Source organism: Aulonocara sp. 'chitande type north' Nkhata Bay, linkage group LG23 (genome assembly GCF_057382095.1).
Source record: "Aulonocara sp. 'chitande type north' Nkhata Bay isolate Kocher_YH1m ecotype deep benthic linkage group LG23, A_spYH_male_GT1.1, whole genome shotgun sequence".
NCBI classification, from domain to species: Eukaryota; Metazoa; Chordata; class Actinopteri; order Cichliformes; family Cichlidae; genus Aulonocara; species Aulonocara sp. 'chitande type north' Nkhata Bay.
In genome coordinates, this window is record NC_141365.1 from 47,416,907 (window position 1) to 47,439,154 (window position 22,248).

General features: G+C 45.8%; 2 protein-coding genes across 2 annotated transcripts in view; both read left to right on the forward strand.

The window, feature by feature from the left end:
* Nucleotides 1-22,248, forward strand: part of LOC147302822 (ribonuclease inhibitor-like) — a gene marked incomplete at its 5' end in the record, with an annotated part of 440,111 nt that overhangs the window by 411,137 nt on the left and 6,726 nt on the right. The window lies entirely within an intron of this gene.
* Nucleotides 4,716-21,036, forward strand: LOC147302840 (protein NLRC3-like). The gene is made up of 8 exons (XM_086282129.1): nt 4,716-4,816; nt 5,145-5,279; nt 7,097-7,228; nt 9,291-9,532; nt 9,637-11,425; nt 18,641-18,814; nt 20,164-20,626; nt 20,875-21,036. Exons 1-8 carry the CDS (start codon nt 4,716-4,718, stop codon nt 21,034-21,036), a joined length of 3,198 nt encoding a protein of 1,065 aa, XP_086138255.1.

Here is a 22,248-nt window from a genome sequence, read left to right on the forward strand (position 1 = left end):
CAGTAACGACTAATGCGTTCCTGATTTTAGCATAATAACTAGTTACCGTGCTCGTTACCACAATAATAACGTAGTTACTGTAACACGTTACTTAATAACGCGTTAGTCCCAACACTGTGATTGACAAAAACATTAAATGATCATGTTTATTTTCACATAAATGTTCCATCGGTCCTTCTTTTAGAATAAGTTTAGAAATTAAAAATACTAATAACACACCAGGAAAAAGCCAACAGCACGAGTCCTGAAAGGCTTAAAGAGAAAATAAACGCACAAAGAATGAAACAAAAAGGCACAAAACCTCAAAACAAGAGTGAATTAAATCTGAGCGACACACAAAGATGCTAAAAGCCCCAAACATGAACCTGTGAGGTCATTAATACCTGTGTGTGTGCATGTTTACATGTCTTTGTGGGGACCAAAATGCCCGTCCCCACAAGTTTGAAGACATTTGTGAGACTCAGAATGTGGTTTTAGTGTCAGGGACAGTCAGGTCAGGGTTAGGCATTCAGCCTTAATGGTTAGAGTAAAAGGCTGAGGAGAGCATGATGTCAAATAGATGTCCCCACAAGGATATGAAAACACAACCGTGTGTGTGTGTTACTGTGAATTTGTGAGACAAGTGAAGATTTCAGAATCAGTGAGAAATGTTTCACTTCCTGTTGGTGAAGAAGAGCAGACTCCTCTTCAGCCACAGAAATGAAGAAGCTTTTATTTTGTCAGCCTGACAAACACGAGCTCAGCCACGAGCAGAGGCGACCCTGCAGAGGTGAAGGTCACAGTCAGAATCAGCGCCAGAGAACCGCACAAGGACGGCCTCATTGGTCACGGCTGAGTTCATTATGTGATGGTAACAAGCTGATTATTACAGAACAGGAAACACACGTCTGCTCATCAAACACCAGCTGCTGCTGCTTTTATCAGTCTGCCAACAAAACCTCACAAGAAAGAAGTTTTTGTGAGTTTGCAGCGTTCCTCTAAACTGAAAACTAAAACAGCCTGAAAATGGGAACACGCACCCACACTCGAGAGTCAGGCAGCTTAAATGTGTTTGTCTTCATCTGTAGTTACGTTTCATTGGCTGGAAATGTGCTAACTGGAATCATTCACGAGTCCAGATGAACAAAAACAAGTGTTTACTGCTCCACGCTGCACGAATCTGAATCAAAATCACTCAGACGCGCCCACGTAGGCATTCCACTAAAACCATGTGACCACCTTCACCTTTAAACCTGTCGTGAATATAATTTTAGACTTTTCACTTTATTTTGAAAGAACAGATTTGCAGGAAGTGCGGCTGCTGCAGAAACTTTTCACTGGCTTTAATCTTGAAGGTTTCTCCAGATGTGGAACATTCATGCTAAACATTCAACATCTGACGACCGTCTCCGTGTAAAACACTGACAAACTCAAACTTTATACGGTAACTGACAGATTTATTCCTCCATTTTCAGGCATTTCACAATGAACTTGGATTAGTTTGATGATTTTATTCACGTTGGTGAATAAAACCAGCCAAGAGGCTGATTCCTGCAGAAGAGGAGGCAGAGTGGAGGAATCTGCAGGTTCTGTCTCTAACACACAACCAGAGCTTCAATCATAACGAGCACATAATAAAACCATGATCCCCCTGATCGACTCTTTTAGCCTGTTTCCTCTGGATCGAACAGGATCTAACAAACCCCAGCTTCTGCTGGGACACTGGTCATCATGGGAGGAAAAAGATGGCTGCCGTGTTGCCGTTTCCTGTCTTACACCAGCATTATACTTCCTGTATCTGTGGGTCTGAGTTTTTAATCAGAGGATGAAGTTAAAGCTTTCAGTCTGCTCTACAACCCACCACCTATCCACACGTCTGCTAAGTGGACTGGAAATCAGTAAAACTTCTACCAGACTTTAGTAAATATTGCATTAAGATGAGCAGACAGATTTTAATCTCAGCATCGTGCACACAGATTTTTCAGGACACTGGAAGAGTTCCTGCCGTGGATTTAGATGTTAGTGTTGTGTGGATGATCCCATTCTGTGATCTTTGTGTTACTAACACTGATGACACCACCGTTATTGGACTCATCTCGGACGGGGATGAGTCTGCCTACAGGAGGGAGGTTGAACGTCTGGTGTCCTGGTGCAGCCACAACAACCTGGTGCTGAATGCCCAGAAGACAGTGGAGATTATTGTGGACTTCAGGACGCACACAGCTCCACTCCCCCCCATCATCCTGACTGACACCCCCATCACCTCTGTGGACTCATTCCGCTTCCTGGGTATCACCATCACCCAGGACCTGAAGTGGGAGCCCACCATCACCTCCGTCATTAAGAAAGCCCAGCAGAGGATGTACTTCCTGAGGCAGCTGAAGAAATTCAACCTGCCAACACGGACGATGATGCAATTCTACACTGCAATCATCGAGTCCATCCTCACCTCCTCCATCACTGTGTGGTACGCTGGAGCCACTATCAGGGACAAACAGAGACTGCAGCGTGTTGTGCGCTCTGCTGAGAAGGTGATTGGCTGCAGACTCCCATCTCTGCAGGACCTGTACACCTCCAGGACACTGGGGCGTGCAGCTCGGATCTCAGCTGACCCTTCTCACCCTGGACACAGTCTGTTTGACCTGCTCCCCTCAGGCAGGAGGCTCCGGTCCATTCGCACCAGAACCTCTCGCCATAAGAACAGTTTCTTCCCCTCTGCTGTTGGACACATGAACAATAACCGTATGACTGTTCCCACCACTAACACCCTACGCTGTGTTCACTGCATCATTCCATGTTTGGCACTGATCACCACCTGCACTCATGTATATATCATGTATATATCTATCTACTTGGCACTTTTAATTCTTATTCTTATTTTTATTTTCATGTCTATTTAAGCGTAATTTATGACAGTATGTTTGCACTGAAGCACCGCAGCAATTTCCTAATGTTGTAAACCTGCTCAACATTTGGCAATAAAACCCTTTCTGATTCTGATTCTGATGCTTTTCCACTTTAGGACCCTCGAGACCTCTGCTGCTCAGCCGTCCTGATCGCTGCCTCCACTTTAACCAGAGGCTGTAACCTCTGATCATTTCACCTGCACCGGCAGTAAAACTCTTCTCCACAACCAAACGTGCCATAAACCCATCACAGCTTCATCATCAGCTCAGTCTCAGCAACATGCAGACGACCGAGCAGCAGAAACTCTGCAGGGAACGTCTGAAGTCTGTTCTTCAGTTTTCCCAGCTCACTGTTTATTGAACATGAGACAGAAAAATAACTTCACCTTTAATGTGAAACTTTTATCGCCTGTGACATGTTTGCAGGAAGTTTTCATGCTGTGATTTAGTGTCACATCCATAAATATCACACAAGGTAAAAACTACAAGTCCCAGCATCCTCTGTGTTTAGGGAGGAGCAGTGAAAGTGAAGATCCTCCGTTCAGAGCAGCAGGAGGAGGAAGGTGGAGCTGAGGCAGGTGAGTGTTAACATGAATATGTTTCTTCTTATGACATAAAATAATTCCACGCTGTTCGTGTCTGTGGGTGAAACGTGAGGCCGGTCGGCTCCTCTGAGCGCTGGTTTCCTGTAAGTAGAGAGGAAGTGAGTTTAGCTGAGAGAGCAGGAGGAGAGTGAGAGCTGTGCTGAGGCAGGTGAGTGTTAACACCGCTCTGACATTACTGTGTCTCTGTGGCGGGAACAACAGGCTCCGTCAGTGGAGGCAAAAATAATCAGACTTTGGTTTTTCAAAGGAAACTACTTTATGTTGGGAGAAGCCGCGCGCTCATTGGATAACGGCTTGTCAATCTCAAGTTATTAGCCAATGAGCGCGCAGGTTCACAGTAAGACCCGCCCTTATCACGACGGGTTTTAAAACTAAAATGGCGACAGAAACTCTGTGAGTGGAGTTCAGGCTGACTTTATGAAAGTGCGACGTTTGAGCCACTTCCTGTTCTCAGTCCCGGCGTCCTGATCACCGAGGTTTCTGTTGCTCTGATGTCTGATATTGATTATATCGGTAAACAGGCTGTAGGCAGAAACATCAGGTCTGATCTGAAAATCCCTTCAGAAACAAACTTTAAGAGTTTTATGTCCGTGAGGCTGTAAAACTGTAACGTGTCCTGTGATCCATAAACACTCTGTGATGAATAATCTGAAGTCATTTTGAGCCTGACAGTAGTTTCCTGTCACAGAGCAGAAGCTGCAGGCAGTTTTTGGCACCTTTATATTTAATTTATTCCAAAATAAATCAATAAAGGTAGAAAAGAACTCTCAGTGACATTAAAAATCTATTTTTAAAGACAGATGTGACCAAGTGCAACAAATATAAGATGAGATGTTTACAGATATTTGAAGTATTGATCATATGTAGAACACAGAGCAGGTCCAATAACAGAGTCATCCTGCTCACAAACAGCAGTTTGGTTTCATGAGCTCACTTCCTGCAGTGATCCTCAGCTTCTCTCCAAAGGAGCCGTAACATGTGGGCTCCTCACCATGATGATGATCCCAAACACACTGAGTTCCTTCATCCACCTGATCATGTACTTATTAAATAATGTGATGGTTTTGGTGTTTTTTAAAGACTTTGAGCCTCTAAAATAACTGGTTTGGACTTTAGGGCCAAAGCTCCAACATTAGAAAGCCGTCAGTGTGATGCTTCCAGTACAACAGCACCTCTGAGTGTGTGTGTTTACCTCTCAGACTAACTCCACCCTGACATCAAGAAGATGGAGGAAGAGGACGGAGCAGCATCCAGCTGTGTGTCTGTGAGGAGTGACGGGGTTACACAAACACCTCCACCTTACAGTCATGGACCTGCAGCAATAATGTAAGAACACTACTAACTTTATTAGTCATTTCAACATAACCATGACAGAATCATTGATCTGTGATTGGTTCAAACTGTTTGATCTGAGTTTGATTTTTATTGACTTGTTTTCTTGCTAAGATCTGAACTCGGTAAGTTTAAGTGAAGTCAGTGCAGCAGAATCAGAGAGAAGAGCTGAGAACAAACTGAGTTCATTCAGAGACAGAAAAAACCGCTGATGATTGGCTGACCTGTCAGCGTTATGAGGCAGACACAATATCACAGAGGGATCAGCTGATCATATGGCTGTCAGAGAGAACTGATCACTTATTGATGTTTGTGTTTGCAGAGGTCAGAGGTCACAGTCTCCAGCATCCAGCTGTGTGTCTGTGAGGAGTGACTGGTCCAAAGAAAAAGTTCCTCCACACTTCAGTCATGAACCTGCACCAACAATGTTCTTCAATCATGGAGCTCAGCTGACCATGTAAGAGAGCTGCTGACTCAGAGTTCAAAGGTTGTTTCTATAAATGTTCTGCCAGTGACATCATAACTTAACCTAACACTGGTCTGTGTATGAAGTATCATTTAGTGGCAGTTGTTAAAGTTGTATAATGATGATGCTAGTTTGGGGTGTATTTTCCTGCTGATGCAAATGCATCTACTTTGCCCTTTGTCTGGTGCTTTGGACAAAGACGTCCAATGAAACTCAGAACAACACAGTTTGCACCACCAGCAGGCAGAGGAAGTGGCTGACATCCAGAAATCCTACCAGTGGCTGAACAAAGCTGGACTGAAAGACAGCACAGAGGCACTAATCATGGCAGCACAGGAACAAGCTCCGAGCACAAGACCCATAGAGCCCGGGGTCTACATGGCTCTTTTTGGGGGGGTTGTGTTGTATTAATAGTGACTTTGTTTCTTTGGACCAAAATCTTTTGTTTTTCAGTTCAGTTGCAACATTGACTAACACTAATGCAGGGGTCGGCAACCTGCGGCTCTTTAGTCCTTACAGTGCGGCTCCTCGTGGTTTGGGAAAATAAATTAGAAGTATTTAGCTGAAGTGTATTTTATTTATGTTCTTTTTTAACTTGTAGCTCTAAATTGGAAGATTTTTGTGATATTGAAATATAAAAAGAAAATTATATTTTATTATTTTTTCATCGTTCAAATAAGCGTCACACTCGTGGAAGCCGGTGTACCCGCCGAAACGCCGTGCATTTATCGAGACTTTCAGCCCCAGGTATGCCAGTTATGGATCTTCGGATCCACATTATGTCAGCAGCTGTTCTCCACCGTGAACTATGTTAAAAACAAACACCGCTCACGCCTCACAGACGACAGCTTACAGTCCTGTAAAGATGAAAGTGACTTCGTACAGCCCCGACCTGCAGACGCTGTGCGCAGAGGTTCAGGAGCAGAAGTCCCGTTGTAAACATATCACGGCAGACCCGACGATGTTTGCATGAACACGCTTTTCAGCTTCTCTTTATTGACCACTTTTCACACACGGTTGCTGTACGCACACAGCCGGCTGTAGCTTTGCAGCTCACAGCCCGACACACACCAACACAACAGCACAGACGTTAAGGCGGCGAGGCGTGATTGCGGGTGCCGCTCAGGTGCGTCCGCCTCCCCTGCAGCGGCGCTGCAGACCACGCCCCGCCACACACATTAACCAGGTAAAATACATATTTAGGCAGAATTTTGCAAATATCTATTTTTCATCTTTCAGCAGCATAGAGCTTTTTTTCAAATTATCTTTTAAAAGTCAGGTCAAGGCTCCAAAAGCCCAAAGGAGATATAAGGGTGGCGGCTCACAGCAGTTTTTGTTTGCTACATCATTTTAGTTCAGCTGGGTGTCTTTCCTTTTGTTATATTTCTTTAAGAGTTCAAATGTGTTCATTACATAAATAACATGTAATTTTCTCTGTAGCACTTCATGGATTTCATAAGCAACACACCTTAGTTGTTCACACAAAGCATAAAGGTAAAAAACAGTATATACAGTGTTATCTTCATTCTAGACGTCAAAAAGTATTTGTGGCTCCCAGTGTTTTCTTTTGCGTGGAAACTGGCTCCAAATGGCTCTTTGGGTCCTGAAGGTTGCTGACCCCTGACCTAATGGTATATTTTTTTTAGCTGGATCGTTCTATAAAAACATGAATCAAATCTGAGAAAAGTTTCCACCTGACCTGTTGAATGTTATTGAAGCCAGAAGTTTGCCTTCATACTGTGTTTCTTGCATGCCTTTTGTGGTGTACTAATTGATGTGAAATGAATGCAATGTGGTTGTGTTTGCAGAGGTCAGAGGTCACAGTCTCCAGCATCCAGCTGTGTGTCTGTGAGGAGTGACTGGTCCAAAGACAAACCTCCATATTTCAGTCATGAACCTGCAGCAACAATGTTCTTCAATCATGGAGCTCAGCTGACCATGTAAGAGAGCTGCTGACTCAGAGTTCAAAGGTTGTTTCTATAAATGTTCTACCAGTGACATCATAAATGATTCCTAATGGTGGTCCGGGTACGATAATGCTAGTATCAATCGTAGTAGTAATGCAATCCAAGGTAATGATTTCTTCTCTGTTGCTGTGAACGTCTCTGCAGCCGTCTGTACTCTAATCTGAGACAACTATTACTGACAGAAACCATCACATCATCCAGTTTGTGTGTTTGCAGCTGCTTAAAAGATTTTAAACAGAGATTAATCAGTAATTCATGTGATGTGTTTGTGTTTGCAGAGGTCAGAGGTCACAGTCTCCAGCATCCAGCTGTGTGTCTATGAGGAGTGACTGGTCCAAAGGAAGACTTCCTCCATATTTCAGTCATGAACCTGCAGCAACAATGTTCTTCAATCATGGAGCTCAGCTGACCATGTAAGAGAGCTGCTGACTCATTTACGGGTGTTTGAAATTCTGTGACCACTTTGTAATTTTAGTTTATATTTTAAAGTGTTTTTATTTGTAGTTGCCTGTATTTTTATTACACTGTGTGTAACGTGGTGGTTTGTGCTGTTTGGGATTGTTTTGGTGTATTTGTGTCAGAACATCAGATAAATGATTTCATCACATTTTAAAAGAAAGTATCAGGATAATAATCTGAACTGAGTCATCAGAAATAGAAAGATGGTCTCAACAGGCCACTGAGCTGATCTCCAAAGAAATGCAGAAGATTGAAGAGTCCGAGGCTGTTTATTTGTCACAGGCATCGTCATACACGTACAACACAGTGAAATGTGCTGAGCTGCTCCTGTGACTGGACAAAACATTATAAACAATCATTAAATGAAATAATGAAACATTGTGCAGATGTAATGTTAAAGTGCTTTGTGCCACATTAGCACAGCATGTACTGACAGAGCAGTGCAAGCAGAACAAAGCAAATGAGCAAAGTGATGTAAAGAGAGTAACTGAACAGAGTGAGCAGAGTAATATCAGCAGTAATGAAGCAGCAGGATCAGTGTAGCAGCGTGTCACGTCATAATGAATCAGGTATGATCTGAAATATGACAGTGAGACAAGAACATGATGTAAGGTCCTGTTTAAACCCTGATGGTGATGCTATGAGGGGAGCATGTTCTGATTTAGGACTTGGATGGTCTGAGGATAGAAGCTCCTCTCTGTTTGTGTCCTGATGGTGCAGAAGCTTCTGCCTGATTGTAGAAGGAGCTGAAGCCAGCATCATCCCAGAGGTGAAGCTCCTCTGTGTGCAGACCTGAGGTCAGATTCCTCCAGGCTGATGTTCAGGATCTACAGAAACGTGTGGTTGTAGTTATTGCTGCACTGTGTGCTGACAGCAGATACTCAGAACAAAGCGCTGCACACGTGTTCTTTACAAACATCTGTACATATAAAATATGGATCATGGCAGTGAATGAACACGTTTCTGTCATTTGTTTCATTGGCTTCTTTTTTCTGCCTGTGTTCATGTGATTAATGTCTAACACATAAACAGGTTTGTAATCAAACATCACATCATCAGGGAGGCATCATGAAACAAAGTTACTGCTGGAGGCTGAACTCAATTTGGTGGCAATGTTCAAAAATATCACTCAGATCATTTCAAAGCTTTTAGTTCTTCTTCTTCACTTCTGTAAAATAATAGAAAGGAAATCAGAACCCAGAAGTTCACTTCCTGATGACTGAACTCTTTCAAAATAAAGCTGAAAGCTCTGAATGTGACACCGCTGCTCCACCACAGTTTTTAGAGGAGGTCAAAGGTCAGTTGAAAGTGATGGATCCCAAACTTCCAGTACATCCAGTGAAGGACATAATCAGCTCTGTGATGAAGGCTTTTACTGTGGAGTTTGTAGGCTGATCACTCTGTGTTTAATAAGACAGGCAGGAACAGCAAAGGAAACTTGGATTCTGAACTCAAACACAAGTTTCTCCACTTTGACTTTTCTCTGTGACCATCAGAGCTTCTGCACAGTGTCATCAAATCTGGATGTTTGTCACTGACAGTCAATGATTTTAGTGATAAAGAAATGTGTTCACAGAGGGAGGAAGAGGAAGAGGAGTGGTGTCTGTGAGGAGGAGCAGCTGTCCTGCTGTGCTTTGTGTCAGGACGTCCTGAAGGATCCAGTCTCTACCAGCTGTGGACACTGGTTCTGCAGACAGTGCATCTCCTCATACTGGGACCAGTCTGCTTCATCAGGAGACTGGTCCTGTCCCCAGTGTGGAGAAAGATCCAGAAGCAGAGCTGGACTGCAGACAGCCAGTCAGAGCAGCTGTGTACAAAGTAAGACTGAACATCTGTCTGCTGATGGACTCATTTCTGAAAACTGGACTTCTTGTTGTTGTTCAGACATTGAAGAGTTTTCTTTCTGTTTTTCTTTCTTTCAGCAGATGTTGGTCTGCAGGAGGTTTTAGATGAACATAAGATCAGTCTGAGGAGGAGATGTGAACGTGTGACTGAAGGAAGTGATGAAACAGGAAGTAGAACCCTCCTCAACAGGATCTACACTGAGCTCTACATCACAGAGGGACAGAGTGAAGAGGTTCATAGCCAACATGAGGTGAGGCAGCTGGAGACAGCTTCCAAGATGGACGCCCTCCATGACACTCCAATCAGGTGCCAGGACATCTTTAAAGCCTTACCTGACCAACAGAGACCCATCAGAGTGGTTCTGACCAACGGCGTGGCTGGTGTTGGAAAAACCTTCTCAGTGCAGAAGTTCACTCTGGACTGGGCAGAGGGCTTGGAGAACCAACATGTCAGTGTGGTGGTTCTGCTTTCATTCAGGGAGCTGAACCTGATCAGAGAGGAGCAGTACAGTCTTCTGGAGCTGCTCCATGTTTTCCATCCAACACTACAGAAGGTCACAGCAGAGAAGCTGGCTGTCTCTCAGCTTTTGTTCATCTTTGACGGCCTGGATGAAAGCAGACTTTCATTGGATTTCACCAACAGGAAGCTGCTGTCTGATGTCACACAGAAGTCATCAGTCAGCCAGCTGCTGACAAACCTCATCCAGGGGAATCTGCTTCCCTCGGCTCTCGTCTGGATAACTTCCCGACCTGCAGCGGCCAATCAGATCCCTCCTACATGTGTTGACAGGCTAACAGAAGTACGAGGCTTCACTGACGCCCAGAAGGAGGAGTACTTCAGGAGGAGATTCAGTGATGAAGAGCTGTCCAGCAGAATCATCTCCCACATGAAGACATCCAGGAGCCTCCACATCATGTGTAGTATCCCAGTCTTCTGCTGGATCACTGCTACAGTTCTGGAGCACATGTTGACTACAGAGCAGAGAGGAGAGCTGCCCAAGACCCTGACTGACATGTACTCACACTTCCTGCTGGTTCAGACAAAGAGGAAGAAGAACAAGTACCACGAGGGACATGAGACGAGTCCACAGGAGCTGACGGAGGCTGACAGGGAAGTTCTTCTGAAGCTGGGGAGGCTGGCGTTTGAACATCTGGAGAAAGGAAACATCATGTTCTACCAAGAAGACCTGGAGCAGTGTGGTCTGGATGTGACAGAGGCCTCGGTGTACTCAGGAGTTTGTACAGAGATCTTCAAAAGAGAGTGTGTGATCTTCCAGAAACCAGTCTACTGCTTTGTTCATCTGAGCATCCAGGAGTTTCTGGCTGCAGTCTACATGTTCCACTGTTTCACCAACAGGAAGTCAGAGGTGCTGAAGGACTTCTTGGGAAAAAAATACAACGAGTCCTCTCTGGATGATTTCCTTAAACGAGCCATGGAGAAATCCCTCCAGAGTAAAAATGGCCACCTGGACCTGTTTGTCCGCTTCCTTCATGGCCTCTGTCTGGAGTCCAACCAGAGACTCTTAGGAGGTCTGCTGGGTCAGACAGAGAACAGTCCAGAAACCATCCAGAGAGTCATCAAGAACCTGAAGAATAACAAGAAGTTTAATTCCTGTCCTGACAGAAACATCAACATCTTCCACTGTCTGATGGAGATGAACGACCTCTCAGTACATCAGGAGATCCAAGAGTTCCTGAAGTCAAAGCAAAGGTCAAAGGACCTCTCTATGATCCACTGCTCAGCTCTGGCCTTCATGCTGCAGATGTCAGAGGAGGTTCTGGATGAGTTTGACCTGCAGAAGTACAAAGCTTCAAAGGAGGGACGACTGAGACTGATTCCAGCTGTGAGGAACTGCAGAAAGGCTCGGTGAGTCCAGATGTGATCATTACATCATTGATCAGTGTCGGTTAATAGTTTAATCTTTAAATTAAAAACACAGTCCTTGGTTATAAAGTGCTTTACAAACACCAACATTACGGCTAACAGCTGGATTCTCCTGTTTCAGTGCAGCTAGCCAAACAACAAAGAGCCACTTGCTGCTAAAGACAGAGTGAAAGTGGACGGTATATCCTCCATTCTTAATGTAAAACACATGCAATGAATTGTAATGCACCATCTGTGTTTCCCTTCATGCAGTTTTCTCTTTATGGTAGACTTGGATATTTAAATGTTTCCCTCCTGGAGAGTCTTGTTCACTTGATTAGTTTTTGTGAAGGGGATTCTCCTCACCCCGTCTCCAAGGGAGACACCAGCTACCCTTCAGAGAAAATTTATTTGCCCCACTGGTAACCATGATCTGGTTCTTCCAGTCACTGCCCACAGCTCGTGACCATAGGTGAGGGCAGGGACGTAGATCGACCGGTAAATTTAGAGCTTCGCTGTCACGCTCAGCTCTCTCTCTTCACCACGACAGACCAGTACAGCGTCCACCTCACTGTTACCGCAGCAACAGTCTGTCTGTTGATTCCTGCTCCCCTCCCCCTTCTTTACTCAACCCTGAGATACTCAGACTCCTCCACCTGGGGCAGGAACTTGTCTCTGACCCAGAGTGGGCACTCCACCCTTTCCCAGCTGAGGACCATGGCCTCAGATGCTGATCCTCATTCACACGGCTTCACACTCTGCTGAGAACAGCTCCACTGTGAGCTGGAGGCCATCACCTGATGAAGCCAACAGAACCACATCCTCTGTAAAAACAGAGACGAGACTCTGACACCACACAAGTGGAATATAAGGTCAGAGGTCAGCTAATACCTAATATGGTAATCCTGAGCTAACAGGAAAGGGAAATGCAGTGAAGAAATGGATTTTCAAATGAGGAGTGGAATCACCATTTTAAATGTACAAAGTAAATCTTTGATTTTATTTTTTAAAAGATTTTAAAATCATTTTAAAAATTGGAATTCAAAAATGTTTTTTAAAATGAAATAAATGTACTCATGTTTTATTGCACAATTTATTAATGAAGCATGAAATGTATTTTGATGTGTTTTGACTCTTCTGATCCTCCATAATATTGAGATTGTATAGAAGTTTTCAACATTTGCAGATTTAGGATTATACTGTACACTATTATTAGCATAGTATGTAACACATGGGGACACTAAAGCAGTCGCGCCAGAATGTCCTCTAAAAAGAAAGCTTCTTTAAAATACAAGCGAGTCAGACACCGAGGGCACAGAGATGAAGCAGGTCTGATCAGGAACAGTTTATTACTGGGCCAGGGAGCACAAATAAAAACACCCTTAAAATGTACGTGATACAAGGTTGTCAATTTAGTAAAACTAAATAAAACAATCCTAGAACCCGTAAAACCTACCATTTTCTATATTCACTAACAAACCCCTGCTATAATTATGCCACATGTTCATTATGGGTCCATCAGCAGGCCAGGAATTCCGGCTTTAGAGCAGAGTCCACGCCAGCCCCGTCTTCGGCAGACAAGCAAGAGCCTCCCATCTTGTCCTTCCACTGGCCCATCATATCCCAGCCCAGCTTGCGTTCTGCACCCGAATCCATCATGCGACCACCGCCACAGCTCCCCTTGCATCAGTGTCCTGTAAAATAACAGATAGTAAACCTGCTGCCAATCACACGCGTTGTCTCCTACTGTTGCCGTTCCATGAGGTCAGGACTGGGTCGCCGTGTCACGCTGGCCATCTAGCATTAGCCTTCCAGTCTTGGGCTTCTCTCCTTCAGTGCTCAGCTAGCCTGCTTTTAAAAGGTCTTTACACAGCTGACACACCCATGCCTCAGCAGGTGGTCCCTATCAGCTAATTTGTCCCATGTGTAGCCAGTCCACAGTGGATTAAAAACTGTGTCACATAAAACACTAAAGCCCATGCAATAGAAACAGAATAAAACAATGCAAATAAAACGTCACTCATAAATAAACACTAAAAATCAGAATAAAAACAATATACAAGATAAATACAAATTTCCACTGTGTGACATCCCCCCATATTTTAACTGTGACAGTCCCTGTCACAACATTCAGGTGTTCTGTCCAGGAGGGTGGCTGAACAACACTTGGCCTTGCTGGCTACTGTGTCTCTGGTAGTCCCTTCTTTACACATAACACATGAAACATCAGCAATAATCTGCTACCAACGAGTTCCTTTGAATGCATCCTAGAAAAGTTACAGCATAGGTGAGTTATACAGTCCAATTGCCACATCCAGGTAACCTGCTGTTCTTCCATTTTGTGACCACATAGCATAGCTAATGTATGGGATTATCAGAACACTGACTCCTCTCAGCTCAGCTCCTCTGATATCCCTTGTGGATGAACACTACTCATGAATACTCACGTGGCAATAAAACGTCTTTTCTGTACACCCCTTGCTCACAACCCTCAACAAGGGTAGCTGATTTAAACACTTAGCATTCTATCATCTATATCTGTACCCCAGGTACTGAACACTGCTCCCAAACTTGTATCCTGTCGACAAACGCCAAAATTATGTAGCCGCTAAGACTGGTGGACCTAAATCTTCACCTCCAAGTCCGTTCACATACAAGAGGAAGGGGAGCAAGCGGGTCAGCGCTCAGGGCACAGAAACTAAGCTGGCTTTGAACACACACCATTTATTTCCATAAAAAACACAGCCAGAATCACAAATACAAGTTAAAATCCCCCGTATACAATAAAAAGAGTGTTCTCAATGCGCTAAAAACCCTGCCGGCAGAAATAACTATGCACTATTAAAACAAAGCTAAAAAAATGTTTTCCATATGCTAAAATTACCCTCCCACAGTCCCATAATCCCACAGTACAGCCACACGCGGGCGAATGTGCCTTATCTGAAACGGGAGAGGAATTTCTCTTCCGGGATGGAAACCACGCCGGCCAGAAGAACAAGGAGGGGGCTCCTGTCGCAGACCTGTCTCCTGACAGCGCGTCGCCGCACAGTCTCGCCCCACTCCACACCTGCACACGGCCTCCCTCGTAGCACCGTCAGATGCAGGCAGAGGGGCATCCCTGCCCTGTTGTGAATTGAGGGCCATCGCCACCCACTGTTGCTGTTCCTGCAGTTGGGACTGGATCGCCGAACGACTCGCGGCGCCCCACAGTCAGGCAGCAGTTCCTTCAACACACGTGCGGGCTTACACGCATTCCTTTTTCTCCTGCTCACCTTTCGTGCGTCGCTCCTCTTGTCTCTGCGCTCACCATCCCCTTTAACAGGTCAATCTGGCAGCTGATAGGCCACCTTGGGGAACGCCCCCATCTGTTTAGTCCTCAGTGGATTAAAGGAATATGGTACAACAACATTAACACACATAATATAAGTATGAGGATAAAACCATGCAATATAAATATCACAATAAAATCATGCAAATAAAATCAACACTATGTACCAATACACAGATTGATAAAACATAAAAACACAAATTTCCACTGTGTGACAAGTATACTACTATACTAATAACAGTGTATAGTATACTATTGTACTATACACTATTATTAACATAGTATATTTTAACAGGGAATCTTGATCATGTTACATTTGACTTCTGTTGAGCTTCTTGAATTGTCACCTTCAGTTCCTTTCCTTTACTCTTCCAGTGTCTTTGGTTTAAATGTATTTACCCTGATAACTGCATATGAAACAGTTCACCTCTTTTCACTCACTATTATCTGTTTGCCATAAAAGTGTTGGTGATGTGTTGGGAGAATCATTATTTTCAGTCTCTTCTTATAAACATAGTGAGGCAAAGATGTGGGTCGTGGTCCCTGATAATCAGACGTGTCTGTGTTCTGTTACATGTGACGTTAGAGAGGTTTTAGTGGAGATAAAAACAGGACCAACATCACTCGTGACTGCTTTCCTGTCTTCAGTGTGTTTACTGTTGGAGCTCGTCCTCCTGTTGCATCTGTCACAGCTGTTACGCTCCTCTGTGACTCCTCCTCTGTCTGCTGTGACACTGCAGGAGTTTTTGGTCATGGCGTGTGAATAACTGCCGAGGTCGGCTAGGACGACGCCACCACTCGTTGTCAGACCCTGTCACGCTGTCTGGTGTCATCTTTAGCCGAGGTTATTAAGTACTTCAAAATGAAACCAGTCTCTGTTTTCAGTCTCCGCCCTCTTTTGCAGCTTTGAGCCAGGTTGTAACACCTGTTAAAGTCACCACCTGTTGTGACCGGGGAGTGAGATGAGTGTGAGAAAGATGAAAACAACGTCTCATTCTGACTAGTTACTGGGAACTGATGTGTGATGATGCAATAACAAAGATGACTGTTTCTATGATTTTCTGTTTTATTAATTGTTTTTATTGATGATAAGGACAGGCAGAGGAGATTGGATGGATTTACTTTGTTTTATTATTTTGCACTGAAATGGAGTCCAGTGTACAGTCCTTGGCGTTGCACATATGTTTTAGCTGAGACTGTAGTGGGCACTCTTTAAATGTCGGGTCAGTTTGTCACGTTAGAGCCTATTTGTGCCTGTTAGTGCTGACGATGACTTTAGACCGAGCTGACTGAGGGGTCTAAGCTCATGATGCCACCAGCAACACCCGGGTCATGCTGCAGAGTTTTCAAACCCGACATAATTTACTCAGGTTACATCAGGTGATCTAAGAAAGGCCGCTTAGAAAGAAAAGCGAGTGCACTGCTTTAAGTTTCTTGAAGATGTTTAATCCGAACATTCAGCTTCTTCACTTCTAAAACCAAAAAGTGGAGAGTCCCAGATTTTAATCCTAGTGGGAGTGTCCCTTAAGAGGGTCGCTGACCAACTATTGATCATGTGGCTCATCACATGAGCCAAGCTGTGAAAAAGGGTGTGGGTGATTATCAGCAGAGGTTTCGAGAGATGAAACGTCTTCAAGAAACTTAAAGAAGTCACTTTTCTTTCCAGGCTCCTTAGATTACCATGACTGTATGATGAGAACCTACACAGACACATCAGGTGAAGGTTTCAGTGTTTTGGTTCAGTTTAATGTAAAAATGGAGATGAAACACATATAAAGGCTGGTTTACACCACTGAGCCCTGCTCTAAAACACTGACACAGATCTGTCTGTGAAGCTGGCTTTAACAAATAAGAGCTTAAAGTTTTAAAAACGTGTTTAGCGCCGAACTGTCCACTTTACTGTCTGTAGCAGGAAGTGGCTGTTTGGCACTGAAACGGGAGAATCCAGCTGTTAGCCGTGATGTTGTGTTTGTAAAGCTCTTCATAAACGAGGACTGTGGAGGAGGAGAGCCTGTGTGAGTCAGGTGGTTCACCGGCCGAGTGTGTCAGCGGCAGAAACAGCTGATCAGCGCCGTTTTATGCAGTAAAATAATCTTTCTGTTCCCAAACACATCCACACAGTTTACAACATAACAGCCCACTACATGCACATCTCACCACAAACATGCATAAACTTAAACATAAAATATGTCCTGTACCTGTGTGATCTCTTTAAGTAACTCACAGAATATCAACACTAACGCCACAAGTTTGTTGGTGTTTTAACATTTTAACCATTGATTTTGAATTAAAACCAACAGTTAAAATATTTTTGCACCAGAGGAAAGAGCAGCAGAAATATTAAGACAGATAAATCGTTCTGTCTTCAGTCTCCATGAACAACATCAACATCCTCTGGTGAAATTTCTCTTTCCTCCTTAAAATATATTAAATGTCAGTTTAATTCCAGATTAATGGTTAAAACATGTATGTCACATATGAACATCAGGAAATAAAGAAAAGTGACTGATTCAGTTCCATATATGCTCCAGGGAGGCGTTAAGGTTCATGAAAATTGTTCAGTTATTAAAGTTTAATCTGAGCCGAGCTGACTTCCTCAGGAACAAATAAACACCGAGATAAACTTCACCTTACAGATATAATCTAAATGAATCATATCCAATCTCAGAGAGTTGACAGTCAGCTGTGTGCTGGGAGACATGTCTGTCTGCAGTGTATGAGCTCTGACCGTTCCCCAAAAATGTCGGAGTGAATACATTAATATTAAAAGTGTAGCTGGTGACACAGAAACAGAGGATTTAAGAAGTTTAAGTGTAGGTCGGGTCCACACATGTCCAAACACCTGTGCGTAGTCCTGCTTGTTACTCAGAAACGCACACTAATAAAATGGCCATAAGGCCAAAGCAATGGTTTTGACTGGTGTTGACCCCGCCCCCACCCTGAGTGTGGATGCTGAGAGAAGGGCCAGCTGTGAATATGAGGCTGTGGGAGCAGATGGAGAGAGAGTATGTCGGGGTATCCCAGTACAAACTTTACTGGGGTCAGAAATTAGACAGACTCCAGTTCCTTTGTTTGATTTATCTAGTTTGATGTTAGGAAAGAGATTCATGAGATGGAAAAACCTCCCAGTCTACTGAGATTCAGAAATGATTTGTACACATGGAAACTCCCTGAGTGGGAACAAAGAGTGTCCTGTCAGGAAGAGCATTTGGAATATGGATGTTGAGGATGTGACAGTGCCTGAAATCCTGCTGCTGTTCTGAACCATAGTTTCTGATCTGAAGGTCAAACAGAGTCATGATGGTTGTTTCTATTTGTTCCTTTTTAGTTTAGTTCCCCTGAAATCAGATGTGATATCAGCAGCTCTGAGTTCATTCATCATTATTGTCCAGTGATGACATTTCTGCTCCGTTTGGTGACAGTCAGCAGATTTTTCCTGCGTGTGGACGTGAACAGTCGTACCTGACAGCAGCAGGTAGCAAACAGAGATCATCTTTCCAGCTGGAACTCTTCACTGAGCTGAGCTCATTCAAAATGTTCTGGATTCAAGACAGGAAACAGTCCACATGTGTGTCTTCACTCTGACTCTGGATCAGATCTCACTGACAGACTGTGGACATTATGGAAGCCTAAATGTGACACCATCTTCCTCCTTCATCTGCAGATTAAAGCCAAACAAAGATTCTCATTAAAAGTCTGCAGGTCTGAGAGAGACTCAATCGTTGTGTCATGTCAAACACAGTAAGAGGAGCTGAAGCACAGATGTGAAGAGCAGATGTTCATCAGATTATGACCTCACTCTGTTTTGTCTTCATATACATTCAGTCTGTGTTTATAATGCAGACTTTCTGCTTTTATAATAACACATTTTATATTTTCTATGATCACAGACTGGCTGACTGTGGACTCTCAGAGACTCACTGTGAAGTTGTGGCCTCGGCCCTGAAGTCCATCCCCTCCCATCTGACAGAGCTGGACATTAGTAACAACAAGCTGCAGGATTCAGCAGTGAAGCTTCTGTGTGCTGGACTGGAGAGTCCAAACTGTCGACTGGAGACTCTGAGGTGAGTTCACTGACTGCAGCTGTTGTTGTTTTTCTATATTTCAGGCTACAGAGACTTTGAGCTTGTGTGGAAACAGACAGAGAGAAAAGAAAGACATGAATGTCAAAGCTAATAAAGGTGAAGTTAGGAGCTGTGATGATGTTCATGTATCAGAAGCTGATCTGGCTGCTACAGAGACGACCCACACAGCTGCTGTGGTGAGGTTTGTGTTAAAGCAGAGGAACACAGGCCCAAACATGACAGCAAAGCAGGTTTCAGGCTCTGTGAGAGGATTTCAAACAGAAGCTGGAGAAGAGAAAGGACTACAGAAAGAAGGCAGCTGAGACCAGTCCAAGTTTTTCCATGGAGCCCAGTCTAACATTCATTCATACACTAACGTACAGAAGTGAACGGGAAAATGAATCCATAGTTTCAAATGTAGAAATAGTTCTCAGTTCATTTACAGAGTTTAATATAGTTCATGAGGAAATGTTCAGTTCGATTCAATTCGATTGGAATCTGGGAAATTTTGCCTCAGACAGAAATATTATAATTCAGTACATTTACATATTTTTGTGTCTATAAAAGGGAAGCTGGCACTTTCGAGACTTTATCAAATGTGTGAGCATCACAGCAGAGGCCTTTGTGTCAACGTAGCTGAAGATAAAACACGGAAGAACATGAAGCTGATTTTCCTGTTCTGGGATTTTATAGAAATATTCTGCAGTAGATCAAAAACGAAAGAAAACCATGAATCAACACATGAACATTACCTGATGCTGCTGAAGTGAAGCAGAGCAAAGTTACAGTGTTTTTATTAAAGACACAACTGAGCGTTTTGCAATTTGCATAATTTTAAAAAGTTTAAATTTGTTCAGTATTGAACAGCAGAAATTAGGTTTTCTTTTCGAAAGCAAGTAAAAGGAAAAAAACAGCAGCCGACAGCTGTCAGGGTTCCTGGGTCGTTGACCCAGTGATTTCAGTTTGTTCGTGTTCAGTTTGGTTCGCCACATTAATGTTCTCACTTCCTGTTTTTTCCCGTGTCAGCTTGTCTCCCGTGTCATTAGTCAGATTATGTTCAGCCCTGTACTCACCTGTTTCCAATCATTGTCATCATTCACCTGTGTATTTAAGTTCCTCGGTTTCACCAGTTCTCTGTCGTGTCATTGATGTTAATGATGTATGTCTGATGTCGTCTGTATGTCCAGTCAGTCAGTCAGTCCTTAGTTCATTCATTCAGTCAGCCAGCCATTTCCTCCCTCTGTACTGTTTGCTCACTCCTTCGGCAATAAACATCCACCTTCACCTACCTGCCTGTGAGTCCAGCGTTTGGGTCCTCCTTCTCTCATCCACGACACTACCCTTGACAGAATGACACGACCCCGCGTTGTGGACCCAGCGGACCCTGAACTTTTCGAGCGGCAGGAGGCAGCGCTCCTTCGCTGGACGGAGGGGCTTCGGGGAAAACAGCGGCTCTTCGCGGAGAGAGAGCACGTCTTCGAGGGGACTCGCCTGGCTCTGGGCGGGCCTCGGAGACGCCACGTTCCCCCACCTGCTGCCTCAGCTGCACCGGAGCATTCGCCGCGGAGAGTGGGCGTCACAGCCCAAGCTTCGGCCGCTCGCTCTCCCGCCGCTTCGCTCCTCGCTCGCCCGCCAGCCTTTTCACTCTCCAGCCTTTCCGCCTCGCCACGGCACAGCGGCTACACCTCCCATCTCTGCTCAGCGGAGGCTACCGCGCCAGAGGCTCAGCCGTTTACCCGGCCCGCTTCCTCTTCCCGGGGAAAGCGGCGCACACGCCGCCATAAAACGGACTCTGTTCAGCAACTCCCGGTGGTGAGTTCCAGTGACTGTTTTCCACACCCCTCATCTGATTATCCACTTAAAACACACAACAGACTCTTTTCTGATTCATGGGGAGTTTCCCTCCTTGAGGATGATGTGGACTGGGAAGATTTTTTCTGCTCTGGCTCCCCAAAGACTGTTCAGTCAAAAACTGTAAATAGTGGTGGCAGAAAGACCAGAATACAACCCGATAGACCTGTCAGTGTCACTCACCCAGTCGTTATTTCCACTCCTATCAGTCAGCCTACACCCACTCCAGTGCCAGCTCCCAGGAGGAGGGCAGCTGCGACCCAGTCTACCTCCACACCCGCTCCTGTTTCTCGGGTGGGGGTGACTGGTGTCCAGCCACCTTCTGTGCCTGTCCCAGCGCCCAGGCTGAGGGCAGCCAGAACCCAGCCTGACCTCCCCGGAGGCTTGGAAGAGCTAACCGGTCCACCTACTACTTCACCCTTTCATCCACCTCCTGATCCAGCTTTTCACGCCCTCGCAGTATCACTGGTTAGACTAGCTGAACTGTCCCCTGCCCAGGCACCAGCCTTACTAGCCCAAGCCGTAATTTTATCTCCGTCACTAGCTCAATCTGTAGCTCAGTCTCCTGCTGTCCTCCAGTCACCTCCTGTAGCTCAGCCTCCTCCTGTCCTCCAGTCACCTCCTGTAGCTCGGTCCCCTGTCCAGTCTGCTCCTGTTTCCCAGTCACCTGTCCACCATCCCGTCCAGTTCCCGGACCTGCAGCCACAGCACCCAGAGCCAGCTGTGAGCCGTCCTGCTCCTCAGCCAGGGGTCTCCGCACCCGCTGGCCCGGCCGCTCCTCAGCCAGGGGCCTCCGCGCCTACTGGCCCTGCCTGTCTCCGGCCAGAGGCCTCCGCGCCTGCATCGCCTGGTCAGGCCTCTGCCTCAGCTGCACCCACGCCCGGCCCGGCCTCTGCCTCAGCTGCACCCACGCCCGGCCCGGCCTCTGCCTCAGCTGCACCCACGCCCGGCCCGGCCTCAGCCCCAGAGCCTTCGTCCGCTGCAGCCTCGGAGCCTTCGTCCGCTGCAGCCTCGGAGCCTTCGTCCGCTGCAGCCTCGGAGCCTTCGTCCGCTGCAGCCTCAGAGCCTTCGTCCGCTGCAGCCTCGCCTGGCCCAGCCTCGCCTGGGTCTGGAGCTAAACGGCCATTTTCTAGACCGCTGGCTAGGCCACTGGCCGGGCGCCATCGCCGTCGTGGGCGGCCCACAGACCCTCTTCGCCTGAGTGGCCGCCGTCGCCTTCCGCGCGGCCGGCCCCCGGACCACCTCCGCCTGAGTGGCCGCCGTCGCCTTCCGCGCGGCCGGCCCCCCGAACTGTGTCCACGTCGCCGCCGCCGTCCACGCGGTCGGCCCCCGGACCAGTGCTGTCGCCGTTGCCGTCCGCACGGTCGGCCCCCTGAACTGTCTCGTCTCGGCCACGGGCCGCGGGGACGCCCACCTGAACTGTCTCGTCTCGGCCACGGGCCGCGGGGGCGCCCACCTGAACTGTCTTGGTGTGGACTCCGTCCCTCCGTCCTGGGCCCCCTCCGCCCACCCTGTTCTGGTTTTTTTTTCTTTCTCTTTTTGCCGTCGGGTGCCGGCCTTTGGAGGGGGGGGTACTGTCAGGG